Source organism: Physella acuta, unplaced genomic scaffold, assembly GCF_028476545.2.
Source record: "Physella acuta isolate Inbredline_101_S28 unplaced genomic scaffold, ASM2847654v3 ptg000544l, whole genome shotgun sequence".
In the NCBI taxonomy this organism is placed as follows: domain Eukaryota; kingdom Metazoa; phylum Mollusca; class Gastropoda; family Physidae; genus Physella; species Physella acuta.
In genome coordinates, this window is record NW_026732063.1 from 1,066,442 (window position 1) to 1,090,818 (window position 24,377).

A 24,377-nucleotide genomic window follows, 5' to 3' on the forward strand; every position below is an offset into this window, starting at 1 on the left:
ACCGAGTTACATAACTTTCCGGGACAAGTAACAAAACAATAACTCACATCAAAAATTAAAAAAGGACCGTTTATATAATACGTTTTTATTGAATAAAAACAACCCCATCAGCATACCGTCATGGTTCTGTCTTATTTACATATTTACAGTAAAGTCTCGTTAAAGTCACGGTTGGTAAACTAAAAGGTCTTATATGTCTAGGGGAGATGTTGTCACATTGTCTGCGTCTACTCGTCTTTTAATGTAAAAGTAAGAAAGTGAGTTTCTGTGTTGGGTGTAAGTATATATCCCCGTGTTGTATGCTCTGAACCCTGTGTTTGTCCCACCACTTGGTCCCTTTGTTGTGAGGACCTGCATGAAAGATTCTTTGCCTAGTGTGTTGTGATTTTTAGATAATCCCTTGGTTGATGTTTTATTATAGTCGCCAAAACAGTGGTACGTCTTACTACATAAAGATAACATCCCATCCCCTTCATATTCTAATTTAAACAACCCCGGTGTTCTCTTTTCGTAAATTTTCCTAGCCCTACACTCTAGACAATGACTATCTACCGTGCCTTTGCCGCTTATAAATTGTGGTCTATGTGATCGCATACTTCTGAGGGGAACCATTTGTCGTAAATGTAAAAAAACTCGTGTTCTAGTCCCGGTCTAACGGCTTTTAATAAGTCATCGGTACTTAAGGCTAAGTATAAACTGTCAGTGTCCATCTCACAGAGCTGAAAGTCGGTTCTATCTATATATTTGTCTATAAAGTCATAATAAAATTCTAACATCCTAAGTTTCGCGTACTGATAAACGAAAAAGCCTATCTGAAGAGGGAGATCCCAAACTATCTTCTTTTTTAACGTTTCTACTTCGTAAACAGCGTCGGTAAGTTTTGTCATTTTTTTAAATCGTGGATTATTAATACAATCCCCTATATCCCTATCACTACAGTAGGTCATGTCCGCATGTCGTGTTTTATCCGTCAAAGTTTTACCGTATGCCGCGTTTCCTAACAATTTCATTGTTTCACTAGTTATTGCGTATTTGTCGTCTATGTCCCCCTTTCTTCGCGCGTCTGAAACTGTATCCCCAAATGTCTTAAAACATGCAACCGGATTATATTCAACGACTTGATAAATTTTACTGACTACCAACCCATGATTTAAATACCACTTTAAAAGGGGGGTCGCTAATAAAATTTTCTCCCCTGTAAAGCTACCGATTAAAGTCCGTCTACCGCTATTTAATAAGTTGTTATCGATCGCGTATTGTCTCATAAACGGTCCGATGTCATCCCGCGTAACGTCCGTATTTTTAAAAATAGGTGTCATCTCACTAAAATGTTCTCTTAAACTATCCGGTATTTTAATGTCGCATTCTATCAGACCAAAACACGAGTCGTCTAAAACAGAATCGATGATCTGTTTTTCAGTCAGGGGCCATTTCTTACCATAGGTCGGTGTCGGTGTCTTTTGTGATTTGTCAATAGATTTTAAATAGTCTTTAATAGTTGGGTTCATTTTTTTCTGGTTCCCCCACTCACATTCCCACATTTCTACGACTTTAACGTCAACAGTATCTGTAAGGTACTTCGTAATGTCGTTTGTCTTTTTAAATAACTCAGTCAAGGGTCTGTTACTAATAGGATTTACTGTTCGGTCTTTGGTTAAGGGGCAGTCGGGGTGTCCGTGAAAGAGGCAGCCATGGAACTGATAAACGGTTCGACTGTTCGCGTCCCACCCGTCTACTCTTATATGGCGTGATCCTAAGCTAACTTCGCCCCCGTTAAATGCGGTTTTTAAAGTTACCCCCTTTGTTTTTGAAACCCACGATAACCACTGAAAGGCCTGTTCCCCATAATGATTCGCTTTACGCGGTCTAAACCCCTCCTCACTATTTCTAATAATCGGAAATTCCGTCGGCATTTTTTGCATTAAAGACCATAAATAAAGCGCGTTCGCATCGTACCCCTTAATTGCCTGTACCACCTTTTTACTATTCCCCCTAATGAACGTTTCACCCTTTTCGTGATGTCTATGAAAAATAATGGAGGGACCCCCTACGATATTATTTCGGATTGTTTTATGTAACTCTGATTCGCGCTCGGAACACAAAGAAAAAGAAACGTTTTTGGGCAGTGTTTTGAATAAGTATTTTAAGGTTACTCCCGGGACAGAAATCGCGTCTTTAAAAATATCAACCCCTAAATTTTTGTAAAAATTAGTTTGCTTGGTTTCCCTTGGTCTCTTTAACATTATACGCGGCGAGGTATTTACTATAGCTAAACCCAGGTGCTAGATAATTAACTATATCTAAGAACTTTAATTTATTAGTTGATATACACATAAAATTATTATTTCTTTTAACTACATATTTAAACGGTGTTTGTTTATCTTCTACGTCGTCTTCATCATCGTTACAACTAGATCTATGTCCCTCCTCTAACCCCTCTTCTGTGTTTAAATAAGCTAAAAAGTACTGAATAAAATACGGCTTAACGAGATTTATATCATATTTTCCTGAATTAAACCCTATAACCGGCATTTGTCGCAAATAATCGTCTAATCTACCGTTAAGAAACCTATCAAACCCTTTGTCGTTCGACTTATTATCACTACCCCTAGCTTTAGGTGGAAATAACTTCCTGATTTGCTTAAAAAGAGGATTGAACTGTTTTCTCAAAATTCCATAAGCTGCCTCAGCGATTGTGTGGAGTCTGTCAATAACTCTAGTCACTAATTCTTGAGGGTCACCAGTCGAAATAAAACAGATGGGTTCGACGAACCCATCTACGTTTGAGGCGACAGAGCAAGACAAAGGCACGTGTTTGGCTACGCTTTTTGTAACTCTACCTAACGTGGGTAACTCGGTATGGTCGAAATAGCATTCGAAATCGTAAGTTGCTCGGAAGGGATAAACAAAGTTACTATCTACATCTAACCCATAGGACGCTAAAAACTCCCAGATTGTTTGGTGTGTCTGATAAACCCCTCCCTTATACCAATCTACGGGTTTCCCCCCATTACACCCTTTCGCGTGTCTGTTTAATTGTTTAACGGTGGGCCATACTTTGTTACACACAGAACACGCGAAAGAATGACCCGCCCCACCTATATTATTAATGTACATAAACTGATTTTGAAAAAATAAAAGATACACGGTCTCAATAAACCTATCACTACTTCTAAGTTTCGGAGAAAGGAAATGATTTTCGTTAAATTCAAAAATCTCAATATTTACACTAAAACACGACTCTAAGAGGGGAATTTCGACCAAACTAACCCCACTAAAATTAGCCAAGGTCCCGAGACCTTGGTGCGCTTGCCACTGTTTCGCGAGATTTAATGTTGGAATTCTAAGATCTCTTGTGGGTGACCCTAAATGTCTGGCTAAACATCTAAAAAAGGAGAAATTGTCTGTGTAGGGTTTTGACTGTGAATCCTGTTGTAACATGTTAATCGCGTGATTATGTTTAATAAAGTCCGGAATGTCTGTAAGAAGGCATGTCGGTGAAGGTTTGTCTGTGGTCATGTGTAAGTCTACTACATCTCCCCTAAGGTCGTCTACAGGAAAAGTAGTGGTGTGTGAATTAAGGTTACTGTCATTGTTAGTCTTTACGCGTTTGTTGTTTGATATGTCGTCATACGTCGTGTGTCGTTTTAAGGGGCTAGTGTTGGTCGCTGTACGAACTGTTTGGCTCGCTGATGGGAGTTGGACAGTATGTGTGTCGATCACTAATGTGGGTTGGTGTGTTTTTCTATCGGTCACTAATGTGGGTTGGTGTGTTTGTCTGTTGGTTGCTGATGGGGTGTCGGTCGGTGATGTTTGGTTGTTGTGTGCTGTCTTATAATGGTTCGTTAAATTACTTAGTCTTGTAAATACTTTCCCGCATGTTGTGCAGGGATGTCTTTGTCGTCCGTGTGCAGAGTCTTGATGTCTTGTCAAATCGTTTCTGCGGGTGAATACCCGCTCGCATATGTCACACTTGTTACGGGTCATGGCTGGGTGGCTGGTAGACTGGGCGGCTTCCATTATTGACGAGGTATCTACTGTGTGGATCAGTTGGCTGCTTGGGTAGGTCGCTGGCTGTAGAATAAAAAGAAAGTAAATACATAAAATAAAAAATCATAAAATAAATAAAAAAATAATAAAAAAAAAAAAAAAAACATACTTAAAACAAAAACTAAATTGAAATTGAAACGTACCTCTGGATTTGAACGTCTAAGCTGAACGTGTAGTTAACTGTATGTGGAGATCCGAAGTGGTGTAGTTGGTTGTAGTTGGAACGTTTGGTTCAGTGGATGCCTCAGGGATGGGTAGGTAGCTCAATAGGGTCAGTGGATGGTTAGTAGGGTCGGTTGTACAGTAAAAAGAAAATTCAATTGACTACTTATTTAGATACATATTTATTTAAAGGGTATTTTAATGGGGGTAGTTTCCTTAAAATAAACGTAATATTCACCTTACCTCGGTGTACACCACAAAAGTAAAGTAAATAGATTCTAATAAGATTTGATTAAAGGGTATTTAATGGGGTTAGCTCCCATAAAGCAAAAGTAATATTAACCTTACCTTTAATTGAATAAACACGCACAAAAGATGTGGTCCTTGGAGGGTTAGGTAGATGTGATGGTTGGTAAAGCTGGCGTGGGTTAGTCTCGAGGGTCAACGGTGGTCTCAGGCTGGATAAGTCGCGGTGATGCTTGGTTTGACGTCCTAAGTCGAATTGGTTTAAAACAAAATTTTCGCGTTCCTTTATACGGTTGGACGGCCTAATTACAGCACCAGCTGTCGCCACACTTAACGGTGGCTTCGCGGATACCCCTTGTGGTGTTCGCTTCAGTGAACCCACCATTAATCAATGGTGCGTGACAAATTTAATTAGGTGGGCTACCATAACGGTGGCTTCGCGGCTGCGATCGAGAAAACCGATTAATCACTGGGTGGTACCTGTCAAAAACCGGCAGCGCCGGGAAGCATTAGCCAGATCCCCTGGTGTGGTCGCTTCAGTGAACCCGCCATTAATCAAACTGAGCTGTCAAAAACGGGCGGATCGATAAGTAACAGGTGTTGGTAATGGATGTTTGTAGTCTAGAGAAAGAATGTTCAATTTTTGTTAGCGTTAGTAGATTATTTTAAACAACGCCATACAACAAAGAAAAGAAATATATCAAATAAATAAATTAAACAAAGTAATTAAAATCAAACTAATTAAAATGAATTTCAAACAAATAAACAAATAAACAAATAAAATTTAAAAATTTAAAAATTTAAAACATTAAAAATCAAATTTAAATTTAAAAAATCAAACTAATTACGTAATTAAAGTAAAAAACAAAATTAAAATCAAACTACATAAAATGAATTTCAAACAAATAAACAACAAGTAAACAATCAAATTAAACAATTTGAAATCAAACAAATAATCAAATTACGTAACTAGTTAATAAAAATTAAAATTTAAAAATTTAAAAATTTAAAAAAAAAATTTAAAAATTAAAAAAAAATTAAAATCCAATTACGTAACTAGTTAATAAAAAATACAAAACTAATTAAAAATTAAAATTTAAAAAATTAAACTAATTAAAAATAAACAAACAAAATACAAACAAATAATGAAATTACGTAACTCGATAATAAAAAATTACACAATATGAACAAAGTAATTAAAATCAAATTAAAAGTTTTAAAAAATTAAACTAATTAAAATAATTAAAATTAAAAAATTAAAAAATAAAAAAAAAATTAAACTAATTAAAAAATAAACAAACAAAATACAAACAAATAATCAAATTACGTAACTCGTTGATAAAAAATTTATTAAAATTTTAAAAACTCATTAAAACTAATTAAAAAACACATTAAAATTACGTAACTAGGTCAAAAATTAATTAAAATTTAAAAAACTCATTAAAACTAATTAAAAAACTCATTAAAATTACGTAACTAGGTCACCTGCGGTGATTACGTCATAAGGTCACCGGCGGTGACCTACTGACTTACTGACCTACTTCCCATCCGCATCCCTGCGCATCCTCCCCATCCCCATCCGCATCCCCATCCCCATCCCCATCCGCATCCCCATCCGGAGTATTTTACTATATCTCATTGCGCCAGGTTGCGGCAGGCTGCGCCTGCGCATCCCCATCCCGAGTATTTTACTATATCTCATTGCGCCAGGCTGCGGCAGGCTGCGCCTGCGCATCCGAGTATTTTGCTATATATCCTTTGCGCATCCACCTGCGCCTACGTCTGCGCCTTCGATAAAAAAGGGACCTAATATACTACTTACATGTTTGTGTACCTGTTTGTGTACATGTTTGTGTACATATTTGTGTAAATGTTTGTGTACCTGTTGGTGTAAATGTTTGCGTATCTGTTTGTGTACATGTTTGTGTACATGTTTGTGTACATGTTTGTGTACATATTTGTGTACATATTTGTGTATACATTTGTGTACATGTTTGAGTACAGGTTTGTGTACATATTTGTGTATATATTTGTGTACATGTTTGAGTACATGTTTGTGTAGATGTATGTGTACATGTTTTGTACATGTTTGTGTACATGTTTGTGTACATGTTTGTGTACATGTTTGTGTACATGTTTGTGTACATGTTTGTGTACATGTTTTCGTATCTGTTTGTGTACATGTTTGTGTACATGTTTGTGTACATGTTTGTGTACATTTTTGTGTACATGTTTTGTACATGTTTGTGTACATGTTTGTGTACATGTTTGTGTACATGTTTGTGTACATGTTTGTGTACATGTTTGTGTACATGTTTGTGTACATGTTTGTGTACATGTTTTCGTATCTGTTTGTGTACATGTTTGTGTACATGTTTGTGTACATGTTTGTGTACATTTTTGTGTACATGTTTTGTACATGTTTGTGTACATGTTTGTGTACATGTTTGTGTATATGTTTGTGTACATGTTTGAGTACATGTTTGTGTAGATGTATGTGTACATGTTTTGTACATGTTTGTGTACATGTTTGTGTACATGTTTGTGTACATGTTTGTGTACATGTTTGTGTACATGTTTGTGTACATGTTTGTGTACATGTTTGTGTACATGTTTGTGTACATGTTTTCGTATCTGTTTGTGTACATGTTTGTGTACATGTTTGTGTATATGTTTGTGTACATGTTTGTGTACATGTTTGTGTACGTGTTTGGGTACATGTTTGTGTACATGTTTGTGTACATGTCTGTGTACATGTTTGTGTACATGTTTGTGTACATATTTGTGTACATGTTTGTGTACATGTTAGTGTACATGTTAGTGTACATGTTTGTGTACATGTTTTGGACATGTTTGTGTACATGTTTGTGTACATGTTTGTGTACATGTTTGGGTACATGTTTGTGTACATGTTTGTGTACATATCTGTGTACATGTTTGTATACATGTTTGTGTACATGTTTGTGTACATGTTTGTGTACATGTTTGTGTACATGTTAGTGTACATGTTTGTGTACATGTTTTGGACATGTTTGTGTACATGTTTGTGTACATGTTTGAGTACATGTTTGTTTGCCTGTTTGCGTACATGTTTGAGTACATGTTTGTTTGCCTGTTTGTGTACATGTCTGTGTAAATGTTTGTGTACATGTATATAATGTGTGCAAGATTTGCGTATGACAGTCCAATTCCTGTACCAGGCTAGTGTAGGTAAGTTCTGTTCTGTTTACTTTTATATAGCCACTAAATGTTAGTTTGTGTACAAGTTTGAAATTTAGAATCGCCTGTGTTTGTGTACATATTGCAGATATAATACAACTGTCTTTAGTGTTAATGAGCGTGTGTTTTATTTATTCTTATGTTCTGTAACCCGTTTGAGTTTGTCTTTACGTTGTGTGACCCATTTAATTATCTGCTACGGCGTATCACTGTGTTCACAAAAGTGACATATTATGAAAAAAGTGTTACATTATGTGAGACATTTAAAACATAACTTTCACGGTTTACATACACACTAGTAGCTGTAGGAATTACCAAGGATAGACACACCTCGGACGTAAAAAAAATATTACGACTTTAATACCATCAGGCTTCCATGCCATGTGTCATCTACATTTGTTGTTATCTTTGTTCTGCAAATTTATCTCTGGGTAAGTCTCACGTTTATAGCAGAGTATTAGGCAGGCATATGTACAAGTGGGCTGGGGGCAGTACCCTCAAAAATTTCCCCCTGAAGAAAAGTATACCCTCAACACCCCACCACCTGTCACACACCGATGGTCGAAATTTACAAAAATAAGTTTTATATAGAAAGTATGTATGTACGTAAACCTGTGCCCCCGCCCCCACCCCAAGAATTTTCAGAAATAAATTTGAGATTTTTTATGATTTTTTAATGATTTTTTATACACTTTTGTACAAAATATATCTTACATAGTTGTACATTTTCTATGTAACTAGAAAGTGTATGCAATTTAAACTTGTTTCACTATGATAAAGGTGTTTGTTACTATAGGAATGTCAAATTTAGGTTAAAACCATCTACAGCTAACAAGTGAGCAAACAATCTAATAATGTGTCTACCGGGAAAACCAACTGTTATAAAAATATCTTTGTTCCATCAATAAAGATGGCGGAAACCCAAGAGATGAACTAGACTGCTGTCTTGCATAGAACTAAAACACAGTTAATTCAGGTAAACTCACAATATATATTGGTCTTTAGTCATAAAGAAAATCAGTTTAACATCTTTATAACTTCAAAATGTATTGAATAAATACTTGTTAATAAGCTTAACAGTATATATAAGAAATAAAGTAAAGCATTAAGATTATTAAAGTAACCAAAGTAAAGTTATTTACAACAAGTTTGTGATTTTTTTTATAACCAGATACAAATACTTTCGATTGTATGTCTATTATTTGTTTATCGCATATTAATTTATTCAAAGTATTTTGATTTTTTTGACTGGTAGTCGTTCAACTAGCACTAACATTTTCTTGAAACTTTAAGCAACTACTTGGCTGTTGTGAAACAGAAAGTGATATACGGGAAATCCCGGTGTTGTTAAGCGGACTTGGTGTAACAAATTAAATAACAAAAGGGACATAACTGTTTCTGCTCTTGTTGTCTAGCCCACTATAAAGGTAACAAGTACCTGCAGTTTTTACCTTTCACAACTAAAGGTCATATTTTATGTTTGATTTCGCCTGACCAATGTGTTTCGGACAGATTTATCCATTAGGCATATTGGGCACTGAGCCTACGAACTTTTAGGGCCTATGAGTTTTTATCACAAAAATAATTAGCGAAAATATAAATATAAAGTAATGAATTTTCGACTCAAGAAATCTTGAAATTATATCCGCCTAAAGGCAACAATTAACACAGCTATTAAAGGATCTGGAATACGGGTCGTGGCCGAAAGTGCTAATGGAGGTGAGCGAGTTGACAAGAATCCTTCCATCATGTTGTTGACATGGAATAAAAACGTGCCCTTTTAGATTTAGCAAACAAAGCGACCGTAAAATAAAAATAATAAAAAATAAAAACTTAACTCTTAACAGACTAAGGGTTTTTAGTGATATTTTCAGTAGCCGGCAGTATGCTAGCTTCTTTTGACCATAAGTAAAGTTAGAACATCAGCACACACATGTGTTATATATCATTGTGTAGGTATTTGATTTGCCTTTAATATCAGAGAAGGGATTTAGGTGTTAACTGTTTGTCTTAGTTTTGTAGCCTAAAATCTGATGGTTTAGTTTTTAAAAAAACATAAAAAACACTTAAAATCAACAGTCCCAAAGAAGAAAAAAAATTAATTGATAAGAGCTATAGGGTTGATTTGTATATTTTATTGTACAACAACCATATATGTACAATTATGACAATTTTGAATGCACGGAGTCTAGAAATGGATTTTTCACAAATTAAATGACATTATGATCATTTTTTCACAAATTGGTCCTTCAGCAAACACTTTTTACACTACAAGTGGCAAACATAGGTTAACATGGAATCAAACATACACACAAGTAAATCTAAAAAAAAGATCAAACTGAAATATCTGCAGTACTTCTAATTAAATTAAAAATAGATGCTTTTTTGATCTTCAATTGATAAATAATGTGAACATATGTGATAACTACACAAACAATTTCCTTCTTTTTGTAAACTATATAGTACCGCATACACTTATCGACACTTAACTTTTATTCTTTTAATTTTTTATTAATCAATACAATAACAATTTAAAAACTTTATGCTAATCTGATATACTATGCATGGTTTATAGAATGGTTGGAAAATAATGGTGGATTATAATCCAAAGAAACAGGATGGATAAGTGAAATATTATCTAACACTCAAACCAACTCATGAAGAGTGTAATTGGCAATACTTTGTTGGAATTTTTATTTCTAAGATATCTGGATTCTTTTCTCAATAATCTTGAAATTAAATATAGAAATAAAATCTATTCAGAATAATTTAGAATTAATGCTATAAAAGTTCCAAATCCAGTGAACTTGAAAAATAATTTGTTGAGTTTACGGCTACATTTATTTTTATTTTCATCAAGCCTAAGTTATAACCGGATGTTTCACTTTCGTAAGACAAATATTGATTGGCTGTACAGGAACTCCGTGATCGCTAACTATTTGTTTACAAAATTTTGCAGATTATGTTTTTAAATAACAATGCAAATTTGAACACCATGACCCAGTGTTCCTTTTTTCGCTTACAATGTGTACAATAAAATTTATTGCAGCATATATATAGCTGGATGCCATAGTTTATATCGCCATTACACGTGAAAACCAAATTGTTTTGATTTTTTTTAATTTTTTAGTAAGTTACCAGAAATATTGAAAACATCAAATAGGCCTACATCCAATCTTTAGTATTGTTAAAGTCCGTAAAAAACAGACAGCCAGGGTTTTATAACCATATTAATTGTAACTACTTCATACATGATTTTTAAATTTTTTAATGGGCCTCTCGAATAATTTCGCTCGCGTACATTACGTCTATTAGGGTTTAATGCATAAAATGTCAAGGAAATCTTTAAATTGGCACTCAATATATTAGCGTGGAAGAGTGGCCAATGTTGAAAAGTTATATCTGATGTAAATTTGTGAATGTTTATGTTTGCTTCAAAATAAGTGTTTGACAATGGAAAATAAATACCATTTAATGGAACAACATCAGGTTCATACACATTTCAGCGAATGGGGTTGTCTTGCAAATTGTTTTGATTTTTAAAATTGTCTAGTGAAAAAGAACAAATTAGTGAGTGACCCTAACTTTAGAACGCTAATGAAGTAGATTTATGTTGGTTTCTAGCTACTTTTTTCAAGCATACAGTTACCCTCGTATGTCAGTACCTTGCCTCAGCAACAAATAATGAAATAATTTGAAACTTGACATTTCCAAGAAAAAAAATGAAAATAATTAATCGATGTTAAGTAATTGTTAAAAACATGAACCAACAATACAAATCGTGACGAAATAATACTAACAAAAAAAGCAACCTAACAATATTGTTAGTGGAATACTTAAATGCATTAAGCTTATATATGTTTAATTTCAGATGCGGCCAAAAATTCAAGTCAAGCTTGTTACTGAGCACATGAGATATTTGGAAGAAAAGATTCAAGTTTTAGAACCTGCTATTTCAGTGATCAAAAAGGTATGCAATCGTTAATGAATACGTTGTACCTTCTATTGTTATATTCACTATTCACAAGACTTACATCATAACTAGTAGAAAAGTTGTTTTTTAACTAGACATGTGTGTGTAATATCATCAGGCATTAGAAAAAAGTAAGACTTGGATAGAAGATAAAAATGACAACCTGTCTCTTACCTACATCGAGCTATACCAGGAGCTTGATTCAGCGACCACGACCATGTTGGGTGCAGCGTCACAAGTCATGCGTAAATATATTTTCTTAATAGTGCTTTATTGTATATTGAACACGCAAGTAATTATATATTACACTCTAATTACCATTTTCAAAATAAATTATAACAGTTGTAAATGTAGATAGTTAATTAGGTGCGATTTTCCAAATAAATAGAACATTATCCAACACAAATGAAAAGTTTTAAATATGTCAGACACTTTAATTACATAATTGATTTGTATCAACCAGATGAGTATCAACATAACGAAGACGTCGAGGACAGAACGCCATCTTTACCTCAGTCTAGACCACAATCTACAGCAACAGAAAAACTCGACCTAAGTGAATCAAAACAAAAACAAACTGGTATTAACGATTACATTTTATATAAAATATGTCTTCAAACGTTAAAAGTTACGATGCTTAATTAAACTTCATCAAGGAATAAGTATATTTAAAAAATAATAATACTTTGCATACATAAATTTACTATATTATAGAAATATTGAGTCGACTTGAGCAGATAGAGACAGCCATATCTTCTCTACAAGACGTCAGTCGACTTGAGCAGATAGAGACAGCTATATCTTCTCTACAAGACGTCAGTCAACTTGAGCAGATAGAGACAGCCATATCTTCTCTACAAGACGTCAGTCGACTTGAGCAGATAGAGACAGCCATATCTTCTCTACAAGACGCCAATGACAAATCTACAGATGACATATCAGAAATAAAACAATGGAGAGACAACTTTGTATCAGAACAGAGTGACATGTGGTTAAACATTGAACAACTGACTAAAAAACAAAAGCGGAATTTTAAAAATATCATAAAACAAATGAGTGAACAAGATAACAAAATAAAGGAGCTGAACAAAGAAATAGAAAGTTTAAAAGAAAAAGAAACCAAGTCAAACAAAACACTAGAGAAACTGTCTCTAGATATGAAAGAATATGAAAACAATGCACACAAAATAAATAAAGAGATGCAAGATCACACAGACAAAATAGACAGTATAGCACAAGAAATTGAAAGACATTCTGATCAGATCGTTTCTTTACAAAAAGATAATAATAAAATAATGGTAGATTCGTCCATCAAACTTGAAAAGGTGCAATCAAAGGTAGGTAAAGAGTTAAAAGGCTAATTAATTGGGTTTACCATTTTACACGTACTTGCCTGTTTACTTCCTCCAAATTGTAGTAACATGTTTTCAAAATCAGCTAGTAAATTTCTCCAACAACAATACTTTCGAATTTGAAGCTAATTTGAAGGCACACCACACGTAGGCCTATAAGCCTGCAAACTCATATGCAATAGAAATAGTCATATTTGTTATAATCCATTTAGCAAAATGTGATGTACAAACTCCTACAACAGAGATTGATGCCCATTGACAAACTGATTCAAATCTTTAACCAGAACTTGCAAACAGGGGGAGAAAGATTACAGAAGGTATGTAATAAATGTATTAAAATGTAATAATTTAATCATGGTCTAAAAAGCTGAAAATAAACGATTTTCTTTTAACATATAATAACACACTACTATTTAAATAAATATAAAGAAAAGCGTGGGTCACTGCGTCATGTCTTCGATATCTTTACTAATATTTAGGAAATTTACTTCATTTATTTTATTTAAACTTTATTTTTATTTAGCTTGAAAATATTGAAAATACCATTTCAAAGCTGTCCAAAGAATTTCATTTAATCGGTAAGTTTTCTTGGAAAAAAATAATTAAAGATACTTCATTCAGACTTATCATAAAGCAATGCTGATTTAATGGTAAGTTTTTTTTTCTCGTGAAAAAGTACCAGATACAACGTATAGTTATCAACGATAACTAATCGGTACTCAGTTTATTACTTTTTCACAACTCTGGTAAATATCTGTCAATCGGTATGTTAAATAGTAAACATACACATAATTGTGAACAGACACACAGACACTTGTGCAAAAGTTCATGATTAAACTCTAACATATACTTTCCAACAGAGACCCGTGTATGTCAGCCTTACATCTGTCACATTCAATTGCAAAACGACACAACAGTAACTACTGGATCAACTCTTTGTACGTTTAAAAAAGTTTGGGAACCTTACGGCAGCTATTTTAATAGAACCACAGGAAAACTTGTAGCACCAGATGATGGTTTCTATCTTGTGATTGTAACGCTGCAGGAATCGGAAGATAAACTGATTAAAATTGGTGTTTACGGGGATGACAGATTTTATAAGAACATTTTTGTCAAATCAGCCAACACATCTGCCGCTGGATCAACTATTGTTGGCATGAAGAAAGGCCAAGAACTTTATTTTAAAGTCGGTCAAGCTGATGATGGAGCTAAGATACAAGGAGGAAGTGGATTTACTATACTTAGATTATAAATTTTATCAAGCTTATGAAATAAATAGTTTATCGTTTATTTCACGCCACACCATTTTCGATTGTTTTTAATTATCCAATTTTCCTATATTCTATGCATGTGCATATCGTTTCAACAGGTAAGTTTCAATCTGTGAACATACTGGATTATGATCTACACTTCATTTTTTGAAAGCAAATGGTTTAACTTCTTTTTTTGGTTGTATTTTAGAATACATACAATTAAATGTACAAAGAGTTTGTGTTTGAGTGTTATAACATAAATTAATGTTAAGACAATATAAAGAAGCATGCTTCTAGTGCCATTGTGAAATGAACATATACATCATAAAACAATTTGTCTTGTCAATTGAGTACGTGTATGTAACGTATGCTTGTTGCATATAGCTTGCAGCACCACTTTCCGTCAGGGTTTAATTATTTCAAGATTTAAAGATGTACATGAATATAATGGTCAAAACTGTAATCAAACAACATAATAGTTTATATAAGTATACGAGGAAGTAAAAATTGTCCAATTAATGAAATTAAACAGACTAGTTTTTTATTTGTTTCAGTTGTTGTTTTAAATGCTTCAGAACCCTTAAGGATATGGGTTAGTACGAAAGTAATATATTAATATTTGTAGTGATAAACGCATACGTACGTAGCAAAATGTTATTTTAAGCCGTTCTAATACTAAGAAAAAAGAAATAAAAGAGGAGTGATCTCCCATAAATTTTAACGGTATATTCGTATATCACCATAAGTTGGAAGGCACTTGTTTTTAGGGTTAGGGTTAGGGTTAGGATTATATATTTCCAATACAAATAAAAATGTTAAATTTGCAAAATACAATTATATTTATCAAGTATAGAGTATAATATATGATTGTCAAATTATTTTTTTTGCATCCATTTTGTGATAGATTAGAATCACTGACGAGAAGCCACATTGGTTGTTAACAGTAGTTTATTCACACCATGAGGGGAGAGAGAAAGGGCGGAAGTGACGAGACACTTATATACATAACATGTAAGGGACATCACTCAAGATAACAATATAAATATAATACTAATACAGAAGAGTGAGTTCCCTTGACCTCACAATTATCTCAATCTATTACATCCCTTTACCCTTAGAACACAATAACACATCTCTCAATAGAACAATTGACAGTATCTTAAAATCACCAATATATTGCAACATGAACATTATGGTAGATTACACCCTTACAAACAATGCACAATATGTTACAACATAATTAAGATACAAAACAATGATGTCAAAGTCCTTTTGACCTTTAAAATCATAGGTCTAACTTATTTGGGACTTTGATTGTCCTGCTTGACCTTCTCAGTGGCTTTTGATTTGGTGACTCAAGATTCTGACCATCTGGATTCTCTATCTCAGGAGGTCTAGGATTTAAATCATTAACTCCAGAATTTACATTTTCTGACTCCAGACTACTTGGTTCACTCATATCAACAGAACTTGGTTGTGGAACAAACTGAGTTGGTGTGAACTGTTCAGATTTGGTGGGATTGACAGATTCACACTTATTATCTGCACAAGTTATTTTTAACTGGTCTGCATGTCTACGGACAATAAGTCCATCATTTGTTTTACTTTATAAGACACAGGTCCTGTACATTGAACAATTTGACCTGGTATCCATTTTTCCTTTCTCCCATAATTTCTTAGATACAAATTCTCATTAACACCAAATTCTCTTTCAATGCATGTTTTGTCATGATTTAATGGAACTATTTTTGAATTGGCATCTGAAAGTATTATGCTGTTATTCAGATCCTTAACTGACATGGATTTCTTTGATTGATCAATTTTCTCAGGTAATCTGATAGTGCTTTCCTGGTAACCAAAAATACTGTTTAAAAGTACTATCCTGGACCATATCACTTTGCAACTGTGATCCAGTATTTGAAGTGGGTGTACTAAATGGCAAAAATCTTTTTTTCTTTTGATGTTACCCTTTTAGTTTCTGTAAGTGCTAATGATGTTAGCAAAGTTGTTTGATGATCACATTCCTTCTTACTAATGTATTCTCTTTAAAACATTTGAAATTGCCATATCACCATAATCATTTATTAAGTTACAAATACTTTGTTTAGGTAACTCTGACTGATAATGGACTGGATCTTCTCCATCTTTTAGACTTAATTCCATTTTTCTTATTCTATATGGCCTTAAGTCATCATTCACAGACTCTTCAGGCCAACCATTCTTACAGTAATCATATACTTTTATTAAGCACTCATCTTTTTGTGTTTCTCTTTTAATATCATTCACATTTTGATTGGAGTTATCCATGATAGTGAAGAGAACAAATACATCTTCTGGTACATAGCTAAGGCTTTGGTTTTTTAAAGGTAATCTACTAAGACTATCTGCACTATTCTCAGATCCAGGTTTGTATTTCAATTCATAATTGTATGCAGTTAGTGTGATAGCCCATCTTTGAATTCTTGGTGAGGCATGCTCAGGTAGGGTTTTGTTTTCTCCAAATAAACCTAGCAATGGTTTATGATCTGTAAATATGGTGAACTTCCTACCAAACAGAAACTTATGAAATTTCTTAACACCAAAAATGATGCCTAAGCCTTCCCTATCTAACTGAGAATAATTTTTCTCAGCCTGGTTCAAAGATCTACTGGCAAAAGCAATGGGTCTGTCACCCTTCTCATCCATGTGGGACAAGACTGCTCCTACACCATCTGGTGAAGCATCACATGTTAATATAAGTCTTTTCCCTGGGTCATAGTGAGTTAGTAAGGTGTCAGCAGCCAAAGCTTCTTTTGCTGTATTAAAAGCAGTATCTTGTTGTTTACCCCAGTGCCAAGTTGCATTTTTCTGTAGCAGCTTGTACAGTGGTGATAGTTTACCAGACAGATTCCCTATGAACTTTGCATAGTAATTTATCAAGCCCAAAAAAGCTCTTAGTTGTTGGGTATTTTCAGGTTTGGGTGTTTCTTTAATGGCTTTTGTTTTCTCAGGTTGAGGTCTGATACCTTGCTTGCTCAATATATAACCAAGAAAACTAATTTCTGTCAGCATGAATTGACATTTATCTTTGTTTATCTTTAAACCTTTTTCACCAACTACTTTCAATACTTTATCAAGTGTTTTAAGATGTTCAGTGTCATTCTTACCAGTTATGTACACATTGTCAAAGTACACACAAACATTTGGAATATCCTTAAAAATATTGTCTATGACAGCTTGGAAAATTCCAGGGCTAGATGATATGCCAAAACATAGTCTTTCATATTGGTAGAGTCCTTTATGTGTGTTTATTGTCGTATAGACTTTTGAATCTGGATGCAGTTCTAGTTGAGTGTAAGCATGACTAAAGTCTAATTCAGTGAATTTGTCTCCTCCTGCCAAATTCAAAGAAATTTCCTCAATGTTAGGAATAGGGTACCTATTTAGCTCTATTTGCTTATTCAGTGTAGTTTTATAATTTCCACAAATTCTTATAGAACCATCCTTCTTTAACACTGGCACAATGGGCGTTGCCCAATCGGAATAGTCTACCTTCTTTATGATGCCATTAGATTCCAATCTACTTAGCTCATTTTCAATTTTATTCCTCATTGCATAAGGTGGAACTCTAGCTTTGCAGTATCTTGGATTTGTGTCTTTAATGCTTATCTTCACTGTTCTATCATTTAGTAAACCTGAATTGCCAAAAACACTTTTATTTTCAGATATTACTTTATCTATTGAAGTAAGACTAGATTCTCTTACATTCTTCAATGAACATATACTCTCCCAATTTAACTTAAGATCACTTAACCAGTTCCTACCTAGTAATGGTGGTCCATTTCCTTCAACCACAAGAAGAGGAAGTTTAACACTTTGACCATTATAACTTACATGAACCATACACTCTCCTATTACCGGAACATTGTCACCAGTGTATGTTGTTAGACACTTGTGACATGTCTGTAGAGGCACTGATCCTCCTGTGACAGCGTCAAAATCTTTCTTTGTTATGACTGTTAGAGATGCTCTTACCGTTGATATTAACTTGTACATTGATGGGAGCATGACTTATTGATTTCACAGAGAATAGGTTGAAATCCGGCTGCGAATCAGTTTGAGCATTTTCACAGGTAGAGTGGTTCATTGGTTGAGTTAGGTAGTCTTGGTGAGAGTTAACATAGTGCTGCCTTTGGTTGCGGTACTGTCTTGACTGGCTAGATTTAGCAACAGACGAAGACTTTGCAAAGCAGGCCTTGGCAATGTGACCTTGCTTACTGCACTTATAACAAGTTGCAGACTTGAACTTGCACCGATGAGATGCATGGGGACCTTTGCATCGATGACATTTTTGATAATTATTACTAGATTTAGATCTAGGATTTGAACGTGCAGGCTGTTTAGCATAAGTTGGAATGCTCTGATGGGGTTGGTGTTTGTTGACTAACCTGCTGTTTACTGCATGGATCTCTGAAGGTGCTAGAGATCTCGCCGCCTCGGATGACTGCTGGAATGAAGTTGCGAGTTGTATTGCTTTTTCCAATGTTAGATCTGATTCGAGCAGCAACTTTCTTTGAACATCAGGACTGTTTACACCTGTCACAAACTTTTCACATAGTCTGTCAGACAGCGTTTCTCCAAATTCACAGAATCTACTTAAATGACGTAAAGCAGCAACATATTCTGATATTGGCTCGTTTGGTTGACGAGTCCTACCGTCAAATCTAGCTCTACATAGAAACTTTGATGGGGTAGGCGCATGGTGGTCTGTTAGCAATTTGCTCAGCTCGTTAAAGCTCTTGGTAGTTAGACTAGCTGGTGCGCATAAGTCCTTTAGTAGCCTAAATTGTTGAGGCCCTATGACTGTTAACAAAACAGCTCTCTTTTTGGCTTCTATCGTCACGTCGTTTGCTTCAAGGTAAAAGCTTAACCTCTCTAGATAATCCTGAATGATTTCATCATTCGAATCAAATTCTTTTATTTAGGCATACAGCGCCATTATTCTAGAAATACTTAGCTAATATGCTCTAGCAAACCTCTTTTTTGCGTAAGTAGGTGCTCTTTCTAGTGGATTATTTATCCTTCGTCGCCAATGTGATAGATTGGAATCACTGACGAGAAGCCACATTGGTTGTTAACAGTAGTTTATTCACACCATGAGGGGAGAGAGAAAGGGCGGAAGTGACGAGACACTTATATACATAACATGTAAGGGACATCACTCAAGATAACAATATAAATATAATACTAATACAGAAGAGTGAGTTCCCTTGACCTCACAATTATCTCAATCTATTACACATTTTTAAATATTTTTTTTTAAGACTTAATAAAATTACAAATATACATTCTTAATATTATATGCAGTAAAAGTAATGCTAGGTAGAGTTAGAAAAAAGTCATGTTATCTTCAGTGTATAAAGTAAATAATCCTCTTCATACCTAGCGATCCACTAGGCAGACAAAGTAGAGTTCTTGTGTTTCTTGACCTCGGAATATGAAGTTTTAGTTAATGAGTTAGGTGGACACCCGAGTTAAACGAAATCAGGGACGCTGAACCTGCTGGATCCAGATTCTATCTTGAGACTTTCGAGTTAGCAGCCTTTTACTCTACCGCATAGCCACGCCGTTACCTCTTCAGTGTACGAAGTTTAAAATAAGCTCATAGCGAGAATGAACCCTTATGGTAATGATCAACTGATTTTTTATTTATTTTTTATTTTTGGTTTACCAATACAACAATAATTATTTCAGCTAAATTCTTAAAATAGTGAAACCGCTTCCTTTTTGCAGGAAAGACCCTGATCCTGATTGTTGAACTTTAAAATATAGTTCTTGGCCTTTCTTCAGCGTAACTACATTTGATCCGCAAGCAGAAATATTGTCAGTTTTCGCATAAATAGTTTTATACTTTAGTTTTCTAACTTTTTTATGACGTCACACTCCGTTGACTCAAGCACACGGACAAAAATTGTGTCTTCATGAATTCAGCCCACTTATAATGATTATTATTACTAAATGAATAGTCAATTTAAGCTACAAAAATGCTAATAGTTTTATTATTCACTATTTTATGTGTATTAACAGTTTATTTCACATATTAGAATAATTGAAGAAGCTATCTTTGGGTTACGTTTTTGCGACATCAGCAACAAGACATAAAATTGTACTTGGGTGCCAAGCAAGTGCACAGGAAAGTGATGTTTCGCGTAGCTGTCGTTGCTTCAAGCTCTAAATAAGGAAGGATGTTAATATAGGCTTCTCCTTTATATATAATGTACACTTTCGAACGTTACGGTCCATGCGGCGGGTGAGGTAGAGTTCACCTGTTTCATTGACCTCGGTATATGGACAGAACGATGCTGAAATAATGTGATCATGCTGCTGGGTACAATATAAAAAATTTCGATTTGAAATAGCATTGTAAAATATGAGAAGAATATAAAAAACGAAATACGACAACAGGAAGTGAGGTGGTCGACCACTATCCTGGATTCCACTAAAGATAGGTCTTCACAGTGACCATGACAATAATAACACAATAGAAGTACTCCTCATGATCAAAACAGTAGCGTTAAATGCTGACACATATGCCCACTCCAGTGCTGTTGAGTACCCACATCAATGGCATTATACAGGCATCCAGTACTGACAACATAGTTATTAAGTACCCAGCTTCAGCATTGAGTACCCACTTTAGTGACTCTGAGCACCTACAGATTAAGCACTACGTACCCACTGGCTAGTCAAATCATATATTACGCGGTAATACAATTGGATTTTATTCAAAGAGTTATAATGATTGATCTACACACTGTTCCGATATAAATCATCCCTATTTATCTTGGCAAAAAGCGACGCACCCCTACCACTTTTTTCTTATTTTATCGTTACACAATACGCTTGGTTTCTTTTCTAAATGTTACAAGAGTCATCTACATACCAGTCTAGGGTAAATCCTTCCGATTTTAGTCGAGAAAATTGCTAATTCTGCCTACTATCTTGAAAAAATGATGGTAAACGATCTTTTCAGGTCTCTGGTTCTTAAGAGTGTACTTCACATTTACCCAAACTATGCAGAAAGCAGTTGAATAAAGACATGTATCTATTTAATTTCTTAACTTGACCGTTTATAATTCAAAACTTCAGGTTATTAAAAACTTCAGCTTAAAATAGACTTTTACCGCTTTTTGTGCTTCCCTACTGTCGGCAGCGGACTACCCCACCCGCTGCCCCTCTACATCAACTAGACCCATGGGTAGCCTACACTAAGGTAGACAGGCCCCATGCTACTTCACTGATAGTAATTATATAGCTGTAGACGTGTTTTGTATTAAGATAGTATACAAGTACAGAAAGCAAATCAAACTCTTGCGAACATATTAAAAACCAGCAATCAAACAGCCACAACAAATAAAGCAATCATAATTAACTTAATTAACACGACTAGACAAAGAACAGAAGACGAAAACAGACTAGAAGCAACAGCTACTTATTAATCGACTATATTGGAATATATATATATATATATATATATATATATATATATATATATATATATATATATATATATATATATACGAGAAAAATGGCCCGTTGAGGAAGGATACACCGGGCGCTAGTTGATAGTGCTGTCTCTTTTCTCTAAACTAAAACCAACCCACCCCCCCACCCCCCCAAAACACACCCGCCCCCGAAAATTTCAAGTACCCCCACCCCTCTCCGGGGAGGAAAAAGTCTAAATTAAAACCACCCCCCACTCCCCCCCCCCACACACACCCCCCCACCCCCCACCCACCCCCTCTAAAAAAAACATGTCTACCGTTCCATTCAACGAAATATAATTATATACTTTTTCCAGTGTCCGCCCCTCCCCAAAAATTCTACACCCGCCCCCGAAAATTCCAAGTACCCCCACCCCTCTCCGGGGAGGAAAAAGTCTGAAAGAAACACTGGTGTCGCGCTTAGCCACTACCCGAAGAATTGCATTAAAGAAATTGCAAGAAAACCACTTTTTAGATTAGACACATTAATTAGGCGGTAATTTTATTATAGAGTATCGATGAAGAAATTTCTTTTGAGTTGGGGAGGGGGGGGGGGGGGCTCAGACGTTCTTACGCGTGGGGTGGGGCTTCGCCCCTACCCGAAGAATTGTATGCAAGAAACTCTTCACGCAAACCATTTAGATTAGACAACATTTCCTTTGTATTCAATGTTTACGCGATAATCAATGACGTCATTATATTACTGTGTGCACTTTCCGCCTTGAGATTATTTTCAACTCCATGCTAAATGTGTCGACGTCATACTTCGTCTTTCGTTTCACTGTGAGAGTTTTTAAATTGCTTGTGTTTTCTCTAGAGCGTTCTTCTCAGATTGAATTTTTTCTTATGTTTTCTCTAGAGCGTTCTTGTCAGACAGAGCGTTCTTGTCAGATAGATAGATACATACACAGACAGCGAAACTATTATTATAGATATATATATATATATATATTCCATATATATATATATATATATATATATATATATATATATATATATATATATATATATATATATATATATATATATATATATATATATATATATATTCCATATATATATATATATATATATATATATATATATATATATATATATATGGAATATATATATATATATATTTGATTCATAATATTTGTGAATTGTCATTTCATTAGTTTATGTTATTAACTCTAAACATAACCTCATTATATGTGTTTTGTATGCTGTTCAGAATGTAAGTAAAAATGACAAACACAAATGAAACAATTATTTTTCAAAAAAAAAATTGTGTATAATAATCCTTAAAATTTACATAATTTTGTCTAAGACCACAAATTAAAACACTAAACCACCACTTAAGTACGGTCCTCAGTTTTAGTGGTGTTAGTTTATCGTGTCCTACGTATTGAAACTACGAGTGTAGTAGGTAATACCACACTAAATGTACAACAAATGTTATATGGATTATGTTAGAAGCATTCAGTCAATATATGATCACATTATAGTTTAGGTATATAAGGTTTATCTATCAAAACAAGACTTACTAGAACTAAAGTTATTCTCTTAAACTTATGAAAAGGTAATAAAACTGATGACGAGATTGGCACAATTAACCTTTTGTATTGCTCATTTCAGGTGCTAATGGATGTAACAATTATTAATGTTTTCTAGTTATTATTTCATATTTAACCCCTGGCTCTCCTTAGACTACGTCTTAATATTAGATATTAAATATTAAATTTCTTACTGTACTGGGTAGACCGCTGTAGGTCGACCCCCGACATACCAGGTGGTGTAATGTACCAGGTGAGCAAACAAACACCTGACGGAAACCCACGGGTCTAGAGACTGGCACTATGGGTGAGTGAAATGTTCCATTCTTTATCACATTATGGTCTGTCTGGCTAACGAACATCACGTTATGGTCTGTCTGGCTAACGAACATTACGTTATGGTCTGTCTGGCTAACGAACATCACGTTATGGTCTGGCTGGCTAACGAACATCACGTTATGGTCTGTCTGGCTAACGAACATCACGTTATGGTCTGTCTGGCTAACGAACATCACGTTATGGTCTGGCTGGCTAACGAACATCACGTCATGGTCTGGCTGGCTAACGAACATCACGTTATGGTCTGGCTAACCAACATCACGTTATGGTCTGTCTGGCTAACGAACATCACGTTATGGTCTGGCTGGCTAACGAATATCATGTTATGGTCTGTCTGGCTAACGAACATCACGTTATGATCTGTCTGGCTAACGAACATTACGTTAGGGTCTGTCTGGTTATCGAACATCACGTTATGGTCTGTCTCGCTAACGAAGATCACGTTATGGTCTGTCTGGCAAACGAACACCACGTTATGGTTTGTCTGGCTAACGAAGATCACGTTATGGTCTAACAAACGAACATCACGTTATGGTTTGTCTGGCTAACGAACATCACGTTATGGTCTGTCTGGCTAACGAACATCACGTTATGGTTTGTCTGGCTAACGAACATCGCGTTATGGTCTGTCTGGCTAACGAACATCACGTTATGGTCTGTCTGGCTAACGAACATCACGTTATGGTCTGGCTGGCTAACGAACATCACGTTATGGTCTGTCTGGC

General features: G+C 34.8%; 2 protein-coding genes across 3 annotated transcripts in view; one reads left to right on the top strand and one right to left on the bottom strand.

Annotated features, from left to right (window-relative positions):
• LOC131946098 (leucine zipper protein 1) overlaps nt 1-24,377 on the bottom strand; it is a 74,428-nt gene that overhangs the window by 38,490 nt on the left and 11,561 nt on the right. The window lies entirely within an intron of this gene.
• LOC131946120 (chromosome partition protein Smc-like) lies at nt 8,593-14,652 on the top strand. 2 transcript variants are annotated; one of them, XM_059306766.1, is made up of 9 exons: nt 8,593-8,653; nt 8,971-9,104; nt 11,549-11,647; nt 11,769-11,895; nt 12,114-12,230; nt 12,365-12,987; nt 13,215-13,319; nt 13,526-13,580; nt 13,863-14,652. In XM_059306766.1, exons 3-9 carry the CDS (start codon nt 11,549-11,551, stop codon nt 14,252-14,254), a joined length of 1,518 nt encoding a protein of 505 aa, XP_059162749.1. In that variant the 5' UTR covers nt 8,593-8,653; nt 8,971-9,104; the 3' UTR covers nt 14,255-14,652. The 2 variants fall into 2 exon arrangements, with proteins under 2 accessions (XP_059162749.1, XP_059162750.1); XM_059306767.1 differs by lacking the exon at nt 8,971-9,104.